The 17,398-nt window shown below is 36.7% G+C and overlaps 1 protein-coding gene across 3 annotated transcripts; it reads left to right on the top strand.

The window, feature by feature from the left end:
• The first annotated feature begins 1,129 nt into the window (after positions 1-1,129).
• On the top strand, positions 1,130-15,833 carry LOC127813217 (ubiquitin-conjugating enzyme E2 4). 3 transcript variants are annotated; one of them, XM_052354078.1, is made up of 6 exons: positions 1,130-1,336; positions 1,434-1,513; positions 2,057-2,171; positions 2,287-2,339; positions 2,516-2,644; positions 14,531-15,487. In XM_052354078.1, the coding sequence occupies exons 1-6, from the start codon at positions 1,293-1,295 to the stop codon at positions 14,695-14,697; spliced, it is 588 nt and encodes a 195-aa protein (XP_052210038.1). In that variant the 5' UTR covers positions 1,130-1,292; the 3' UTR covers positions 14,698-15,487. The 3 variants fall into 3 exon arrangements, with proteins under 3 accessions (XP_052210038.1, XP_052210040.1, XP_052210039.1); XM_052354080.1 differs by having other exon boundaries at positions 1,135-1,336; positions 14,521-14,673; XM_052354079.1 differs by having other exon boundaries at positions 1,141-1,336; positions 15,404-15,833.
• Positions 15,834-17,398: the final 1,565 nt, after the last annotated feature.

Genomic DNA, 17,398 nt, shown 5'->3' with positions numbered 1-17,398 from the left:
GATAGAATTGACGTCATTAATAGAATTGAAATATTATTAATAACACTTATTATAATAAATAATATAGTTCAAAATTTAAAAATATAGTAACTTATTTGACACTTTACCCAATCACTATATACAAAATTTATTAAAATATTTTAATGTGGAATGTTTTTGCTTAAAAATTATTTTCTTCATTAAAATCATTTTTTTACATTGAAATATGCATGGTAATATTTAAAGTATTTTTTTTCTTTAGTAACTTTAATTGTGATAATCGTATCACTCAATCGATTCATATGCATTGTCTAGTTTGATAAAATCGTATAGTAACTATTTTTTTATTTGCTCAAATCATAAATTTTAGAGAAAGTAAAATTTTAACATTAATGATTTAGTAAATAATCACCGATCAATGACTAATTACACATATTTTTTTAATTATTAATATTAAATATAACATAAAATATCAAAAATTTACATCTAAATACCATTTTGATGTAAAAGATGGTGTTGGACTTAACCTCTATAATTGAGGCTAAAGAAACTTTTTCACGCCTCAAGACAAGCAATGGATGAGAGATGCATGCGCCGCCACCCAGTCTTCAATTCACCCAATCCCTTTTGTCATATTCTCCTACAACTCACCATTTTCATCACTTTAACCTTTTAATTTAGAATTAAGACTCCAAATACGATTTGAACTTTTATTCTTTAATAATTAATTTTGTAAAAAAATTATTTTCGCGACTCGAAACTCATAAATTTTGTTATTATTATCAAAATTCTCTCTCGACTAATTTAATTTAATTTATATATATATATATTATAAGAGGTGACACATTCTTTTACATGACATCGATCATGAGTTATTGACGAATAGAAAATGAAATTGACTCTACTCGTTGAACGACACGAATAAAATATGAAGAATAAAGTATGACGAGGATAACCCGCTTCGAACCATAATCGATGTATCAAAATTTCCGCAAGAATACTGGGACTGAGTTTCACCACGACATATATAAAATATTTGAATCCATATTTCAAGAGAAATTCAATGGTACTGATTACACGACGTCGTTTGGGGGCCCTGCCTTGCCACTAACAGGAGTTGCCTTGGCCGAATCGCACTCTGTGAAGGCTATTTAGCCCCCATTTCACCGCGTGCTGTCTGAACCGCCTCTCTTCGCTTCAGCTCTTCAGCAGAGCACAAATCTCTCGCTCTATACATACACATTAACATATAGATATAGATATAGATATATCTGTTAATCTGCGAAGGAAAATTAAAAGGAAAGTTAACAATCATGTCTTCCCCAAGCAAACGCAGAGAGATGGATATGATGAAACTGTAAATCCCCAAGTTTTTTATGCGGTAGTGGGTTTTTCACCTAAAGTGTTAGTTTTGATTCGAGTTCTAATTGTTGGGTTTTGATTGCTGAAAATAGGATGATGAGTGACTACAAGGTGGAGACGATCAATGATGGCATGCAAGAGTTCTTTGTGGAGTTTCATGGACCCAACGACAGTATATCTCTATTGCGCACCTCCGGTTGTTTGTTTTGTATAATTGATCTATGTGCATCTGGATATTTTTGAAGTGCTCGTGCTGAATCCCTTCTGGGTTTTTGGTGTCTTGCAATCATAGTCTGTATTTGAGGGTTATGTGTGTCATCTGTGGTTTTAGATATGCCTTCATAATTTGGGGTGAAGATAATCTGAGTTGCCAGGCTTTTACTTTGGCATTTGGTTGGATCATTTTGACAGTGAATTGAGGTCAGGAGCTGAGTATGTTAACTTTGAGGTCTTTTATGGTATTCTGAGCATTTTAGGGATGGATTTCTGTTTGATTTTCTTTCCATCACTTTTCATGAGTTATTTGAACGCAATCTACCGTGAGAATCACTTTTAGCCCTTCCCTGATTTTGTTTATTTTTATTTAAAAGAATTGCAAGGATGTTATTCATCTATATATTTCTGAATGAAGATGAACAAATGAGATACATGGTTATGAGTGGTCTCAACTTCTTCCCCTGTTTTTCTGTTTCCTTCATTTGCTGGTTTATTACAGGTCCTTATCAAGGGGGTCTGTGGAAAATAAGGGTCGAGCTACCTGATGCTTATCCTTATAAATCTCCTTCTATTGGCTTTGTCAACAAGATTTATCATCCCAATGTTGATGAGATGTGAGTTATTGTAATTATACATTAGATGTCTAGCTTCTTTGCAAACATCTTGCATATTCCTTATCATTCATAACCTTCTGCTTGTATTGACCTGTTTTCGGTTCTTGGGTTTCAGGTCAGGCTCAGTTTGTTTAGATGTGATTAACCAGACCTGGAGTCCCATGTTCGGTAAGACAAGTCTCTTTCCATTCTAATTCCATATCATTAGTTATTTGGTTTTTGTAGAGCTGCAAATAAGAATTGATGGTATGTGTGCTTCACCTGTAAATTCTTTCTTTCTAATTCTTGTTGCTGTATCCAATAGTTAACTATGTATTGAATTTGCTTGATTTTTTCTCCCCCAGATCTGGTGAATGTATTTGAAGTCTTTCTTCCACAGCTTCTTCTGTATCCCAACCCAACTGATCCGCTTAATGGAGAGGCTGCAGCACTAATGATGCGTGACCGGACTGCATATGAACAAAGAGTGAAAGGTAGTGTCTTCTCATGACTTCTGTCTTCCCTGGCACATACTTCCACTAATGGCTGACACAATCCACCATCACAACATTCCACTGGGTTTATTTCCTCTCTTAGAGTGATTTCTTGTGGTAAGTGTTGTATTTCAGTAACGGTGAAAAAGTTTGGACATAAGCCCACATATACTTTCAAAACTATATTAACTGATTGTGGTTGGTTGTGCTTATGTGATCACTTCTAAAACTATAGCATGTGGTTTTTTTGTCTAACATAAGTAGTCTTTAACCAAAATTAAGTGTTAACAGAACATTCGAACTATTGAAATATAGTTTCCAAGAAAAATAGCCTTTTCAAGGTCTCTATCTTATCTCAATTTGGTCAAGTGAGATGCAAGTTGATTGGAGGTCCTTTACATTCTAAATCATGCTCCAATTCTGCCTACATTACTCAATGTGCAATGTAGAATTCTCTATTCATTTATGGTTGTAATGTCCTTTCATCATAAACCATCTAGCAGACTGTTGGCCCACTTGGTTTTGAACTCTATCTAATAGTGTATGAATCAACAGTTTTTACCAATAATAAGGAACACTGGAACAGAATCATCTGTGTTCTGTCATTAAAGTCATAAATTAATGACAGAATTAGAATGCAAGTGATGCCTCCATTATTTGCAGTAATAGAATAGAAGTACTACTTCCTTAATAGATCTATGGGCTCACTTTGATAAGTGTTTCGGAGTGTGAAAGAGTAACTTTTCAGCAAGAGTCAAAATTAATGCAATGCATAGTTTGTGGAAAAAGAGTCCCATTTTATTTTCTGTAAATAAAATGTAATGGCATTTTATACAAAATACAGATGTCACTCTTGTGACATCTCCTGACTGGTGCAAAACCAATTTCAAGTCTGTCATTTTTTAATCTTTTTCTTTCTAAATTTGGACGTTTAGTGGTGGCACATGTTTTGTCACTTAGGCACCCATAAGATTCATTACAAGTTTGAGAAAGGAAGAAAAGAAGAAAAAAAATGTTGGATTGGATATAAAGATAAAATAACAATTTTTGGAATTCTACCTTTTATTGCTTCTCTAGTACTTCAATTTTAAGAATTCTAGAAAAGATAACCATGTAATTTGCTTCTGAATTCAACTTCTAGAAAGGATAGTTGGACTTTTATTCATACTTTTTCATTTTAACAGAGTGAATGTGAAAATTGATTTATGACTGTTTTAGTGTCTTCTATTATCAAAGAAAGTAATTACTTTGTCACTAGTATGTTGACCATAAAGTCATGGAACACATTGATTTGTTATCTTTTGTTTTTTTGGTTAGGTTATCTTATTTTTCTTTTCTTTTTTTATCTTTGAATCAAGAACTGATATTTGTGACATTATGAAAAATATATATCAAAACACATGCTTCTGTCATGTGACTCATGTCATTTCTGCATTTATTAATAATGTTATGATGGCATGTCCTTGTCATCATGCTGTATATGTTTTCTTAGATGAGTCGCTTTTGTTACTTTACCTACAACTAACAATTCGTAATATGCTATTGTAAGATGGGGGTTCTAGGGCAAATAATAGCATTGAAAATTTTGGTTGATTATGAGTTTAACAATAGAACAATCATTAATTACATGAACTACTGAGAATTTCTAGAGCTTCAGGGAGAAGAAAGTGTAAATCAGTTGTGTGTTTCTGAGTATATTGCCAATATGATCAAGCATGAGAAAAATGGAGGGAGATGATTTAGGCTTAAGTTGAGTGTCAACATATGGCCCTTGTGTATTACATTATTTATGAAAAAGCTTACAAACACATGGACGTGTGTGGTGGGGGACCATTGGATTTATTTAGAGTGCTTTCCAGCTTATTTTGTTTGTTTTAGGCGACAAGACTGGTTGGTCAATGGCTAGTTAGGCATAGGCCCTTGTGTTTGGTTTCTTTGTGCCTTTTTCAGTTCTCCAGTAATTGGAATGTTTATGTCGGTGATCTTCTATTTCTTGACAATATTGGATGAACTCAGTATTAATAAGTGGAACTACCAAGGTTGATGGCAATACCACAATACCACATTTGGAATGCTTCCGTATATGGGACTAAATAATCCTCAGATTGGGGGACAAATTTATACCTCCTCCCCAATTTGCATCAGTGTAGGCTTCTATCTATAGGTGTCCCCTCTTTTTGAAAAGTAGCCCCTTTCTAGGAGTACCTTTTAGGTATCTCAAATTCTAAACATAGCTTCAAAGTATACTGACTTAGGAGAATGCATAAATTAGCTTACAACACTAACTACAAAGACAATATCTGGCTGTGTGTGAGCTAGATAGATTAGTCTCCCTACTAATCTTTAATACTTTTCCCAGTCCATTATCTCTTTAGTTGTAACCGGTTCTAGTTCCAAATTAGGCTCATCCCTATTTCTTTTAGTAAATCAAGGACATCTTTGCGTTGATTGACAGATAGAAATTCCTTCCTTGGATCTTGCAAACTCCATTCCAAGTAAGTATTTTAACGCACCTAAGTCCTTAATTTCAATTTCAGCCTCAAGTTTCTCTTTCAAGTTTTGGATCTCAACATGATCATCTTTATTTATGATTATATGATCTACATACACGATTAGAATAGCAACTTTACCTTCTCTGGAATGTTTATAGAACATAGTGTAGTTGGCTAGGCTTTGGCAGACTCCATGTCTTTTAATAGCTTTCCCAAACCTCTCAAACCACGCTCTTGGAGATTGTTTAAGGCCATACAGGGATTTCTTCAACTCGCAAACCTTGCCAATATCAAGTTGTCCTTCAAATCCAGGTGGTAAGTTCATGTAAACTTCTTCCTTCAAATCTCCATTTAAGAATACATTTTTTACGTCAAGTTGATTAATGGCTAGTTGGAGTTCACTGCCAAAAGAGAGAAGAACTTAGATAGAGTTTATCTTGGCCATAAGAGCAAAGGTTTCTTGGTAGTCTAGACCATATGTTTGTGTAAACTAGTTTGCCACAAGCCTTGCCTTGTATCTCTCTACACTACCATCAGCTTTACACATTATTATGAACACCCATTTGTAGCCAACCATTTTTTTATTTGTCGGTAGATCAACCACACTCCATGTATCATTTTTCCTGAGAGCATTCATCTCTTCCATAACTGCTAACTTCCAATTTGGGTCACCTAGTGCTTCCTGAATAGTTCTTGGAACAAACATGTTTGAGATCCAAGAGATAAATGCCCAATGATTATTGGATAATTTTTCATATGATAGATTTAGCAATGGGATGTTTTATGCAAGTACGGACTCCTTTTCTAGTTGCAATTGGAAGGTTTAGGTTGGAAGGCTTAGTACTAAACAATTCAGTTGAAGAAGATGAAATAGAAATAGGAGAGAAATTACTTTGAGTGGTTGCAGAAGGACCATTACTTGCAGATTTGATTGATCTTGTGCTAAAGGATCTATAGGAGCTGTAGAATCTTTGTGAGCCCTCCTTTTGGTATAAACCTAAAGCTCAAAATTAGGATTGCCATGATCCTTTTGTAGTACTTCTACCCTTGTCTCTAACATAATAATACTTGGCAATTGTGAATTAGAGTTTTCCTCATTTTCCACATTTTCAACAATTTTTTCCTGAGTCTGTTTATTAGAATGGATTGATGACTCAAACTTAGTTGGTGTAGATACCACATTTGGCAAGGGTAAAGTTTTCCAAAAATTATCTTACTCTTCTCCCTTATTCTCCCCTTGAAGATAAGTTTTGAGGAAAAAAATGTTAATTGTCAAAGAAAGATACATCCATACTTGCAAATTTAGTGATAGGATTGAAACACTTATACCCTTTTTTATTAGGTGCATAGTCAATGAAAACACATTTTTCAATTTTTGAATCTAATTTTTCTAATTTGGCCAAAAATTGCTAGGTATATGTCAAGCCCTTGAATTAGGGCTGGCAATTTAGTAATTCTAATTGTAGAACGAGAAAGAGAGAGAGAGAGAATAAGAGGGAGAATAGAAAGAACAGAGAGATCAAGAAGGAGGAAGTTATCCATTCAATCAATCGGTAATCCCTCCTAAGTGTCGTAGGTCTTATTAATAGGACCTTTAGCCATACAAGTATTTCTTCTAACCGCCTAACAGCCTAATCTAGCTTTTACAACAATCATTTCCGCTTTCTAACCTCCTAACCTCCCCAACAATCTATAAGAGGTAAGTAATTACAAGATAATCCCCAGGGTCGTAACAATCCCCACCCCTTGAAATAATTCTTGTCTTCAAGAATTTAGAGAATTCCCATAGCTCGTGGAAATTGCTTCAAAAGATTTGTGAGGTATTCCCAAGTAGTGTAGTCCGGATAAAGATGAGACCACTGGACCAATACTTAAGTTATAGGTAACTTTCCTTGGTACAACACTCTTTTCTACACACGGGGTTCAATTACCTCTTCTGCCTCTTCCGCATTTGGTGGTAAGTCTGTTCGAGTAGGATCAGCTGGTTGTGTAGCTTTCTTCAACAGTGAAACATGGAACACTAGATGGCTGGTCACCCCTTCTGGTAGTTGCAACCGATATGTTACTGGCCCTACCTTGGCCACAATAGGGTAAGGTCCAAAATACTTTGGACTCAACTTAGAAGGGGGTAATGAAGTAAAGGATTGTTACAAGAACCTCCTAACCTTGAGATAAACCATATCACCTGTCTCAAAGATCATGTCACTCCTCCTTCTTTCTGCCTTCTGCTTCATCCGATTTCGGGCAGTAGCCAATTCCCTTTTTAATACTGTTAACAACTATTGCCTCTGCTGGAAATAATGCTCCACCTCAACCATAATAGCGGAATACTCTAAAATGACGGGCAACAAAGTGGGCTTATACCCAAACATGGCTTCGAAAGGACTCTTTCGAATAGAATTGTGGCAGCTGGTATTGTATCGCCACTATGCTAATGGCAATCACCTATTCCAGCTCTTAGGGTTAGTGAAGCACGTACACCTCAAGTATGCCTCTAGACACTGGTTGACCATTTCCGTTTGGCCATTCGTTTGAAGGTGATAGGCAATGGACAGACATAGGTCTACTCCCAACTTCCAGAACAATTCTTGCCAAAACGAACTTGTGAATACCTTGTCTCTATCCGAGACAATAGTTTTAGGAACACCATGTATGCTGGCCACCCTATCTAAGAATGTTTGTGCCACCTCTTGTGCAGTAAATGGATGAGAGAGACTAATGAAATGCCCAAATTTTGTCAAACGATCTACCACCACCATAATTACATCTTTGCCTTTCGACCGTGGTAGACCATTCACAAAGTCCATGGAAAGCCCCTCCCATGCTTGTTGGGGCACTGCCAGAGGCTGCAACGATCCAAGGTAAGCCACAAGTTCATGCTTACATCGCTGGCATACTACACATGACATCACAAATTTCACCACATTTGTCTTTTGCTTAGGCCAAAAGAATAATTGCTTGACCTTTTGATAAGTAGCTCATATCCTTGAGTGACCACCCAAAGGAGAACAATGAAGGGCCCGCAATATTTTATCCTTTTAAGGCATTGTCATCTCCTACTACCAATTTGCCCTTGTACCTAATCAGCCCATTGGACAATGTATAATCTGCCATTGCAGTAGGTTGCATTGCCAACTATGCCATAATACCCTGAAGCCACTTCGACTGCCCATAGCTAGCTTCTAACTCCGTCATCCACTCCGGCACTACAGCTGTAATAGCTTGGCAGGCTGCATTTTTGTTTCGTCTTGATAATGCGTCAACCACTATGTTTTCCTTACCTCGTCGATACTGAATAGTATAATCCAACCCCATGAGTTTAGAAACACCTTTCCTCTGTAATTGGGTATGCAGCCTTTATTAGGCTAGAAATTACAGGCTCTCATGGTCTGTGCGGATCACAAATGATTGGCTTTCCAAATAATGACGCCACTTATCAATTACCTTGAGCACTGCCAACAGTTCCTTGTCATAAACACTTAACCCCAAGTGTGCTTGGCTTATAAAAGCTAATGGTTGCCCTTCCTATACCAACACAGCTCCCACTTCCTATACCAACACAGCTCCCACACTAGTTTCACACGCATTTGTCTCAATTATAAAGGGTTTAGAAAAATTTGGAAGAGCTAATACTGGGGCCATAGACATGGATTTCTTAAGGGCTAAGAATGCTGCTTCCACCTTGTGATTCCACTGAAAGCCTTCCTTCTTTAGTAACTCAGTGAGAGGTTTACTGATAATGCCATAGTGTTGCACAAATTTCTGGTAATAACCAATCAATCCCAAGAAACTCCTCAACTCCTTCACATTTTTAGGTCTAGGCCACCTCAACATTGCTTCCACTTTCTTTGGATCAGTTCATACCCCTTCTCCACAAATAATATGTCCTAAATACTCAACCTCCTTCGCAGCAAAGGTACATTCTGAGAGCTTAACATACAATTGGTGAGACTTAAGGATCTCAAATGTAGTGCAGAGGTGTGTGAGGTGGTATTCAATAGGGGGACTATAAACGAGGATGTCATCAAAGAAAACAAGGATGAATTTCCTCAAATATGGTAGGAAAATTTGGTTCATCAAACCTTGGAAGGTGGCAGAGGCTTTAGTCAAACCAAAGGGCATAACAATGAATTTGTATAGCCCTTGGTGGGTTCTAAATGTTGTTTTATGAATGTCAGATGGTGCTATCCGAATTTGATGGTAACCAGACCTAAGGTCCAATTTAGAGAAGATTTTTGCACCATATAACTCATCCAATAGGTCATCAATCAAGGGTATAGGAAACTTATTTTTAATAGTGTTGGAATTAAGCTGTCGGTAGTCTATGCAAAACCTCCAAGTTCCATCTTTGACTAGAACTTGAGGTTTTGGCTGGGCTGAATGATGGTTGAGTCTAGCATTGTTTTAACTTGTTTCTCAATCTCTGTTTTCTAAGCAAGAGGGTATCAATAAGCTCTAACATTGACAGGTTTTAAGTTTGGTTTAAGGTAAATTAACTGGTCCAAGGGTCTTTGGGGTGGTAAAGAATTAGGTTCCGCAAATAGATCCTTAAATTCTACCAAAAGTGAATGTAAGTCATCTGAAAAACATACCTTATTTGCAAGTTGGGAATCAATGCTAGCATTGGTAGGCTGAAGTTCTACCTTCGATTGACTGTCACTTTCCATTTACATAGCCTGTATAGAATAGAGTTGGGCTATCTGCCCTCCCTTCTTCAACATCATCTTCTACAGTCTTTTCCCTCCAATTAGCTTACACTCTCCTTGCTCCAGGCTGCCCAACAAAGTCAATTTATTTCCTTCAATTACCACAATGACTTCTAACTTGTTGAAGTCAAAAGTCAGAGGACTCACAGTCCTCATCCAGTCTATGCTAAGTACTATATAACATCCACTCAATTCTAAAATTCACAAATTGACTGCAAATTCTTGACCCTATATGATCCATGTAAATCCTATACATTTATAGTGGTTGTACATTTTACTTATGTTGCCTACAGTTACCGACAAGGGGGTTGTGGCTGTCATGAGACACTTAAGGCTTGTAGCCATGGCTTCACTAAGGAAGTTGTGGGTGCTTCCACTGTCAATAAGCACCATTAATCTTCGTTTCCCCACCTAACCTTTCACTTTTATAATCTGTCCCATAGGGCTTCCTTTTAGTGCATGGAAGGAAATCTCCCCTCCTTCCTCTCTTTGCATTTCTTCTTCTTCTTGCCCAAGCCCTTCTTCATCGGCCACTTCTTCTTCTTCTTCTTATTTTTCCATCTTTTCTCCAACAACTCCCTCCATATTCATCAACTGCCTTGTGCACTGGTGATCAGGACCATATTTTTCTTTGCATTTGAAGCACAGCCCCAATTGTCTTCGCTACTCTATCAAATTCCCCTTACTTCCATTGTTACTCACTAGCGCCTTGGAAGCTGGTTGATTATGCCACGTGAGCAAGGGTCTTGTGTTTCCCCCTCCATACTGTTCTGCTAAGATACTTGGTTTATAGGGAATCTTGTGTTTCTTGAAGATGGCCTTTAAGGCCAATTCTTGAAGTCTAGCCTTTTCCACAACTTGTTTCATGGGTGTAGGGGTCATCATCTTCACCATTGGTCACAATTCTTCCCTCAATCCGCTAATAAAGACCGATACCAAATATTGCTCGGTGAGTCTTGATTGCACTATGCTCACCATAGATCTCAACTCCTCAAATCGAGCTTAGTACTCAACCACAGTCGCTTCTTGTTTTAACTTGTTGAATTCTTCGACTACATTGGTCATGTTTTTCTCCCCGAAACAATCACATAACCCCTCAACAAATTCTACACAGCTTCCATGCATTCCTTCATCTTGTACCCGTCCTTGATACCAAGAATCCGCCTCTTCATTCAAATAGGTTGATGCCAAATTTATCTTTTGATCTTCAGGGATTCGGTAGAATTGAAAAAATCTTCCACACCTTCTTACCCACCACCGTGGTTTCTTTCCTTCAAACATCAGAATCTCCAATCTTGGCATCGGAACATGGTTCTAAGTCCATTGTTGCTGATTCCTTCCAGTAACTTCTTGAACCGCACCCTCATCTACTTCGTCAAGAATCCCTTGTGTGCCCGAACAATTGCCTTGGTATGGCAAGATTGGGTCAGAGGTCTGTCTTGGGGGATATTCTGCAAACGGAATTGGGGTAGGGAAGACAGTTGCTTAGCACACTGTCAATCCTTCGTCCCTACAATTTTACCGTTTCTTGGCACTAGTTCATCACTTCTTGTTGCTTCTCCATGGCCGCTTGCATGGTTTCTCTCCACTCAGCCAATTCCTCTCGCGTTTGGTGTAGTTTTTCTTGGGTATGGGTCGCCCCAAACTCCATTGATTCTAACCTGATCTCCAGCTGCTTCAATCGTGTTCCCTTGACCATTGCACCCTGCTTCGTCCTACGCTTTTCCATTGTGGTGTGACTTCCATAACTCTTCCCACAGCCGGATCATCCGACTCTGATACCACAATTGTCAAGCCCTTGAATTAGGGCTGGCAATTTAGTAATTCCGATTGTAAAATGAGAAAAAGAGGGAGAATAGAAAGAACAAAGAGATCAAGAGGGAGGAAGTTATTCATTCAATCAATTGGTAATCCCTCTTGAGTGCTGGAGGTCTCTTATTAATAGGACCTCTAGCCATACAACTATTTCCTCTAGCTGTTACAATAGTCCTTTCTACCTTCTAACCTCCCCAACAGTTTATAAGAGGTAAGTAATTACAAGATAATCCCTAGGGTCATAATAGTATATAAACATAACACGTGCAATCAAAATTTTTTAATGAAAGATCCAAGTTCAAACAAAATGTGGGAAAAAAAATTTTAAAACAATTTAAAGATATCCCAAACTTCAAAACCTGTGTTGGCATTTTATTTATCAAATAAGATGTTAAAACAACATCATCCCATAGATATTTATGAATATGCATGGAAAACATAAGAGCACATGTTACTTCAAGTAGGTGTCTATTTTTTGTTCAACAATTCCATTTTATTGAGGTGTTTCTTGGCATGTGGATTGATGAATGATATCTTTTTTTTTTCAGAACATTTCCCAAACACTCATTAAATATTCAATTCCATTATTAGTGCGAAGAATGTCAATTTTTGTTTGAAATTAGTTTTCAATCATGTTGTAAAAATCTTTGAAAATTTGTTCAACTTTAGATTTTTTACTTAACAAATATACCCAACACAAACGTGTATGATCATCTATAAAGGTCACAATCTATTTTTTTTCAAGAAAATGTGTTGACTCTAGAAGGCCCCCAAACATTTCTATGAATCAAATAAAATGGTTTGATGCACAATAAGATTTCAAAGGAAATGCAACATGATGGATTTTTGACAAGTGGCAAATTTCACAATGAAAAATTGAACAATCCATTCCTTTAAACAGATTAGGAAACAAGTGTCTAAGATATGGAAAACTTGGATGTCCTAATTTACGATACCACAACATTATTTGATAATAAATTTAGATTGAAAGGGTACTACTAAAGCCCTGAGTTGTTTTATTACTGAAAACAATCTCATCAAAGTAATAGAGCCCATTCATTACTCTAACAGTGCCAACCATCTTCCCCAAGCTCTAGTCCTGAAAGGTACAATGAGAGGGATAGAAAATGGCACGACACTTAGAATCATGAGACAATTTACTGACAGATAGAAGATTGCATGCAAGCTTAGGAACATGAAGAACAGATTTATGGGTAATATTCTCATACATTCTAATTTGGCCTTTGCTTGCAATGGATGAGTAACTACCATCTGCTATCCTAATCTTTTTGGCACCTAAACAAGGAGAATAGGTACTGAATAAATGAGAGACGCTTGTCATGTGGTAAGAAGCTCCTAAATCAATGATCCAAGGAGCAGACTGGGAAAAAACTGAGAATGCAAGGGGATTACTACCTGTGTGTGCCAAACAACCACTAGGAATACCAAGTGATGAATAGGACTTTAGCAGTTCTAGAAGATGATCCATCTACTCCTTGCTGAATGGACTAGATTTGGCTTCATTGGTAGTAGGACGGTTAAGACTGCTCACCCGATTTGCTTCCCTTTCCGTTAGGTGGTTTGCCATGGATCTTCCAACATGTCTCCCTAGTGTGTCTTGGCTTGCCACAGAAATCACACCTCAGTTGGGATTTATCATTAGTTCTATGCTGATTTTGGGTGTTCTTGCGGCTAGCATGAGCTTCGGAAGTCACAAGTGGCAAGCCCTCCACAAACCCGTGGGTACTAGGTGTCTTCTTTCCCAGCATCACGTGTCTATGGCTGTTTTAAGAGGATTTTTTTTCATCCCAGCTTCATTCAGAGCAGCCACGAATAAGGTTTCTGGCTCTATTACCATATAAACTGATGAACAAGAATGAAATAAGCTGAACAATTTGGTAACCTTACTTGTTCATTATTGAATTCAAGTATGGGGGTATTTATACACAAAAAAATCTTCCAAAATATATATCAACTGAACTTTAAAATTGCTGGAATTATCTTTAGCAAACTGCCTCATCCCTTTAATCTTGGAACCTTACCTTATCTCCTTAACAACCTTATCACCTTATCCCAATCTTGTAATCTGATTTTAAAAATAAAATCAGGTTTCTCCAAATATTTCTCTCTTTCCCATTTTCCAAGCAAAACTAATTTGAATTCTTCAACACTAAATATTAGATCTGATTTCTGAATTTCCAAAATAATTTGTGTTGGTGATTTTTACTGATTTTGTTTCCATATTTTCAGATCTGATTTCCAAATTGTTAAAGTATGAAATAAAATGAGATTGATTTGTGTTAGTTAAGGGGTAAATTGGTCATTTGACAATACATCATCATTAATACCTCACTCACAATTTAACATGCCAAACATGAAACAATTATAACTTAAGCTAATACATCTCTTTTTACCAAATGGGAGGCAATATTATTTAGTCCTATCACTAATTTATCACATCCTTAACTTTATCCTATCACTATTTAGTCTGGATACCAAACAACCTGTGAGTTCTTTGTGTTATTCAGCTCTTTTATACAAGATTCACCCCTTCCTGCCTGCTTCATCAGTGATTTTTGGATAATAAGGCCGAAGATAGAAGAGGGGGCTTATAGTATCAAGAAATCCAATTAAAATTCTAGAATAGTAAGCTTTGTGCACGGGCGACTAAGAGCCATACATAAAAAATTGAAAAATAAAAGGGTATGTTACACATAAAAGAATAATAATTACTAATAAAAATGATTTTGTCATCGGTAGGATGGTTGTCATACACATTTCTTAGGATGCGTTTTGTTTGTTGAATACCAGTAAATCATTTTGAAATCTGCTAAAATATGATAAAACTCACTCTTTATACAAGGTAATCACAGCTGGCTCTAGGATCTTGAGATGGAAAAGTAGCCTCACAAAACAAGATCGGATGCAAAATCGGTGTGTTTTGTTTCGGTGGAGATGGCCTCCCAGTGAGAGAAAGTCAACCAAGGATAGTTTGATCCACCTGCAACAAATGCCTAAGTATTTAGTATTTATTACATAAACGACTGGTATGTTCAAACTAAAACTAGCTATGGACATAAGTCAATTGAATGCAACTGCTATCTTTGTGTCAAGAATGTAGTTAAGCTGGTGGGAGAAAACATGTACATGAATACTAACACTCTTTCATATGGCTGATAACACATCTCCCCGTAACTGACTCAAAAGGTCCTGGTATTTGAGATGTAATGTTTCTGTTTTGTCACAGAAAAAAGTGACGTGTAGTATGTCCTGTATATAAATAAGCAAGTTTTGGGAATCTCTGGTTGATCCCAGTTCAACTTAACTGGGATGTGTGCAATTTAAGATTCAATTTGGTATCTTTGATGTTGAAATCTGGCGAGTAGCTAGTTCTAAAGTAATAGAAGAAGAGGATATAGTGCCTGCAGTGCAAGATGTTATAATGCAAGTTTGAACTGGTAGGCTGGTTCCTAAAAGCTATGCATTTTCCTAGTCAAATTAAACTTTTCTTGTCATTGTGAACGACGACCTTCAGTGACTTGAAGCCCACCTTCGATACTTGCTTTGTGTAATCAATATAGCTAACCATTATCTGCTTTGCTATTTTGTCCTCGTCAGTTTTCTGTTGGATCACCATCTGCCATTTTATTCTCTCGAATACATACAAATGTCAACTCCCTAGTTAACCTAACAAGATCAGCATTTCGCTTGCCCATCAACTTTTGCTCACAGTTTTCATTTCCCAGAGTACTGTGAGAGATATGCGAGACCAGAAGATGCCGGAGCTGCACCAGAAGAGTCTAGCGACGAGGAGTTGAGCGAAGATGGATATGCTTCTAGCGACGATTCAGTCGCTGGTGAAGCTGATCCTTAAGGGCCCGCCGGTTGTACCTGATCAATTTGTCTGTACTTTGTACATGATAAAACTAGACTTCGATAATGAACCTGGTCCTGCATGAAGCTCAATTGCCGGAAAACCCCATTCCCCTCTTGTCTTTCCTTTCTGTTGGGTATGGTTTGTATTGATTCTTGTTTTGTTGCAGTAGCCAAACAAACAGTGGGTTATTGGGATTAAATCAGATTTGGGCATGTTTTTTGCATCAAATTATGAGGGGGCTGGTGATACTTGATGTGTTTGGACTTTGGTTCCAAAAGTGAGAGATTCTATTTGCATCATTCTTGAGTTAAGGTGTTAGAAAATCCTATTAATTGATCTAGTTTTTGAGAAGTAAATAGACGACATGTTAGTTGATAAACTAGAGAGAAAAGTTCTATGGGTGTATATGTTATTGATGTTACTGAGTTAATTATATCCAAAAAGTGCACAGTACAGTCAAAACTAATATAGTACAAGTATAATATAGTAGCTAAACTACAATATATGCACTATCCTAACACTTTTTCTCAAATTGGAGTATATAGATCATATGCAAAAACTCTGTTACAAATGAAACTAATATGAGGACTTTTGAGAGATTTTGAGAGATTTAGTAAAGATATCTGTTAATTGGTCAGTTGACTTAACAAAATTGGTAGCAATACATCTTGACAAAATCTTTTTTCTTATAAAGTGAATTGATTTCAATGTGTTTAGTTCTCTCATAAAAAATTGAATTAGAGGTCATATGCAACTTTGTTTTATTATCACAAATTAACTTTATTTGCACCACCTCTCCAAATTATAATTCTTGAAGTAATTGCCTTAACCATATAAGTTCACATATTGCTAGAGCCATGACACAATATTCAACTTCTGCACTTGATCTGACAACATCTTGTTTCTTACTCTTTTAGGATATCAAATTGCCACCAATAAGAATATAGTATCTTGAAGTAGAGCATCTATTACAATTGTGATCTCGAATTCAAATTTAGTTGAGATTGGAATTCTTAATTTGACCGTGATTATGTCTTCGAATTTAACTATAATTATGATGTTGTCAAATTTGATTTTATATGAGATTTATCTTATTTGGAAGAGTATCCCTATGCATCATCTTCTTATCAGAATATGATTTCCTATGTTCATCTATAGATGATTTTAGGTTTATAAATAGATGTCCAATACTTTGGAATTAGTTGCAGTTATATCACTTTTATATTACCAATATTTGGTTAATGATATTTTGTTCTTTCTACCTGTAGTTTTTTTTATTTGGGTTTTTCACGTTAAATTCTGTGTTTGTGTGTGGTTGATTGGTTTGATTGTGATTTGTATTCGATCATATTTCGTAACAAATTGATATCAGAGCCGTTGGATCAAACCATCAACGTTTGGTAGATTTCAGTCGTTAGATTTGCATCATTTTTCAGCCAAAACACAAGTTGACCAACTGCTGCCGCCACCGGCCATCACCGTCGTTCAACCACCGTCACTGTTGACCACACTACCTCTGCCATCGTTCACGCATCCCTCCTTCTTCATTTGACCTTCATCTTCATCGATTTTAGTTTTTAGAGCCTTAGCCACCACCGTTCAGCCACTGGCCTTTATCGCTACCACTGACAACTCTGCCCAGATCTCGTATTCTGGTTTGTTTTCTATTGGAATTTTGTTTATCGATCGCTTGGCATTATTTGGGATTATTTGATCTTCATATCGGCTATCTTTAATTATGATATTCTATTATTATTATATCAAAATATCTTAATTTTCACAGTTACAGGTCAAGATGCGTGCAATTTTGGACGGATTGATTTAGATAAAGGTGGAGTTATCAAGGGGATTTATATTGATAAAT

Source organism: Diospyros lotus, chromosome 11 (assembly GCF_014633365.1).
Source record: "Diospyros lotus cultivar Yz01 chromosome 11, ASM1463336v1, whole genome shotgun sequence".
Taxonomy (NCBI): Eukaryota; Viridiplantae; Streptophyta; class Magnoliopsida; order Ericales; family Ebenaceae; genus Diospyros; species Diospyros lotus.
The sequence above is the reverse complement of the archived record's forward strand: the minus strand, read 5'-3'. Positions and strand labels throughout refer to the sequence as shown.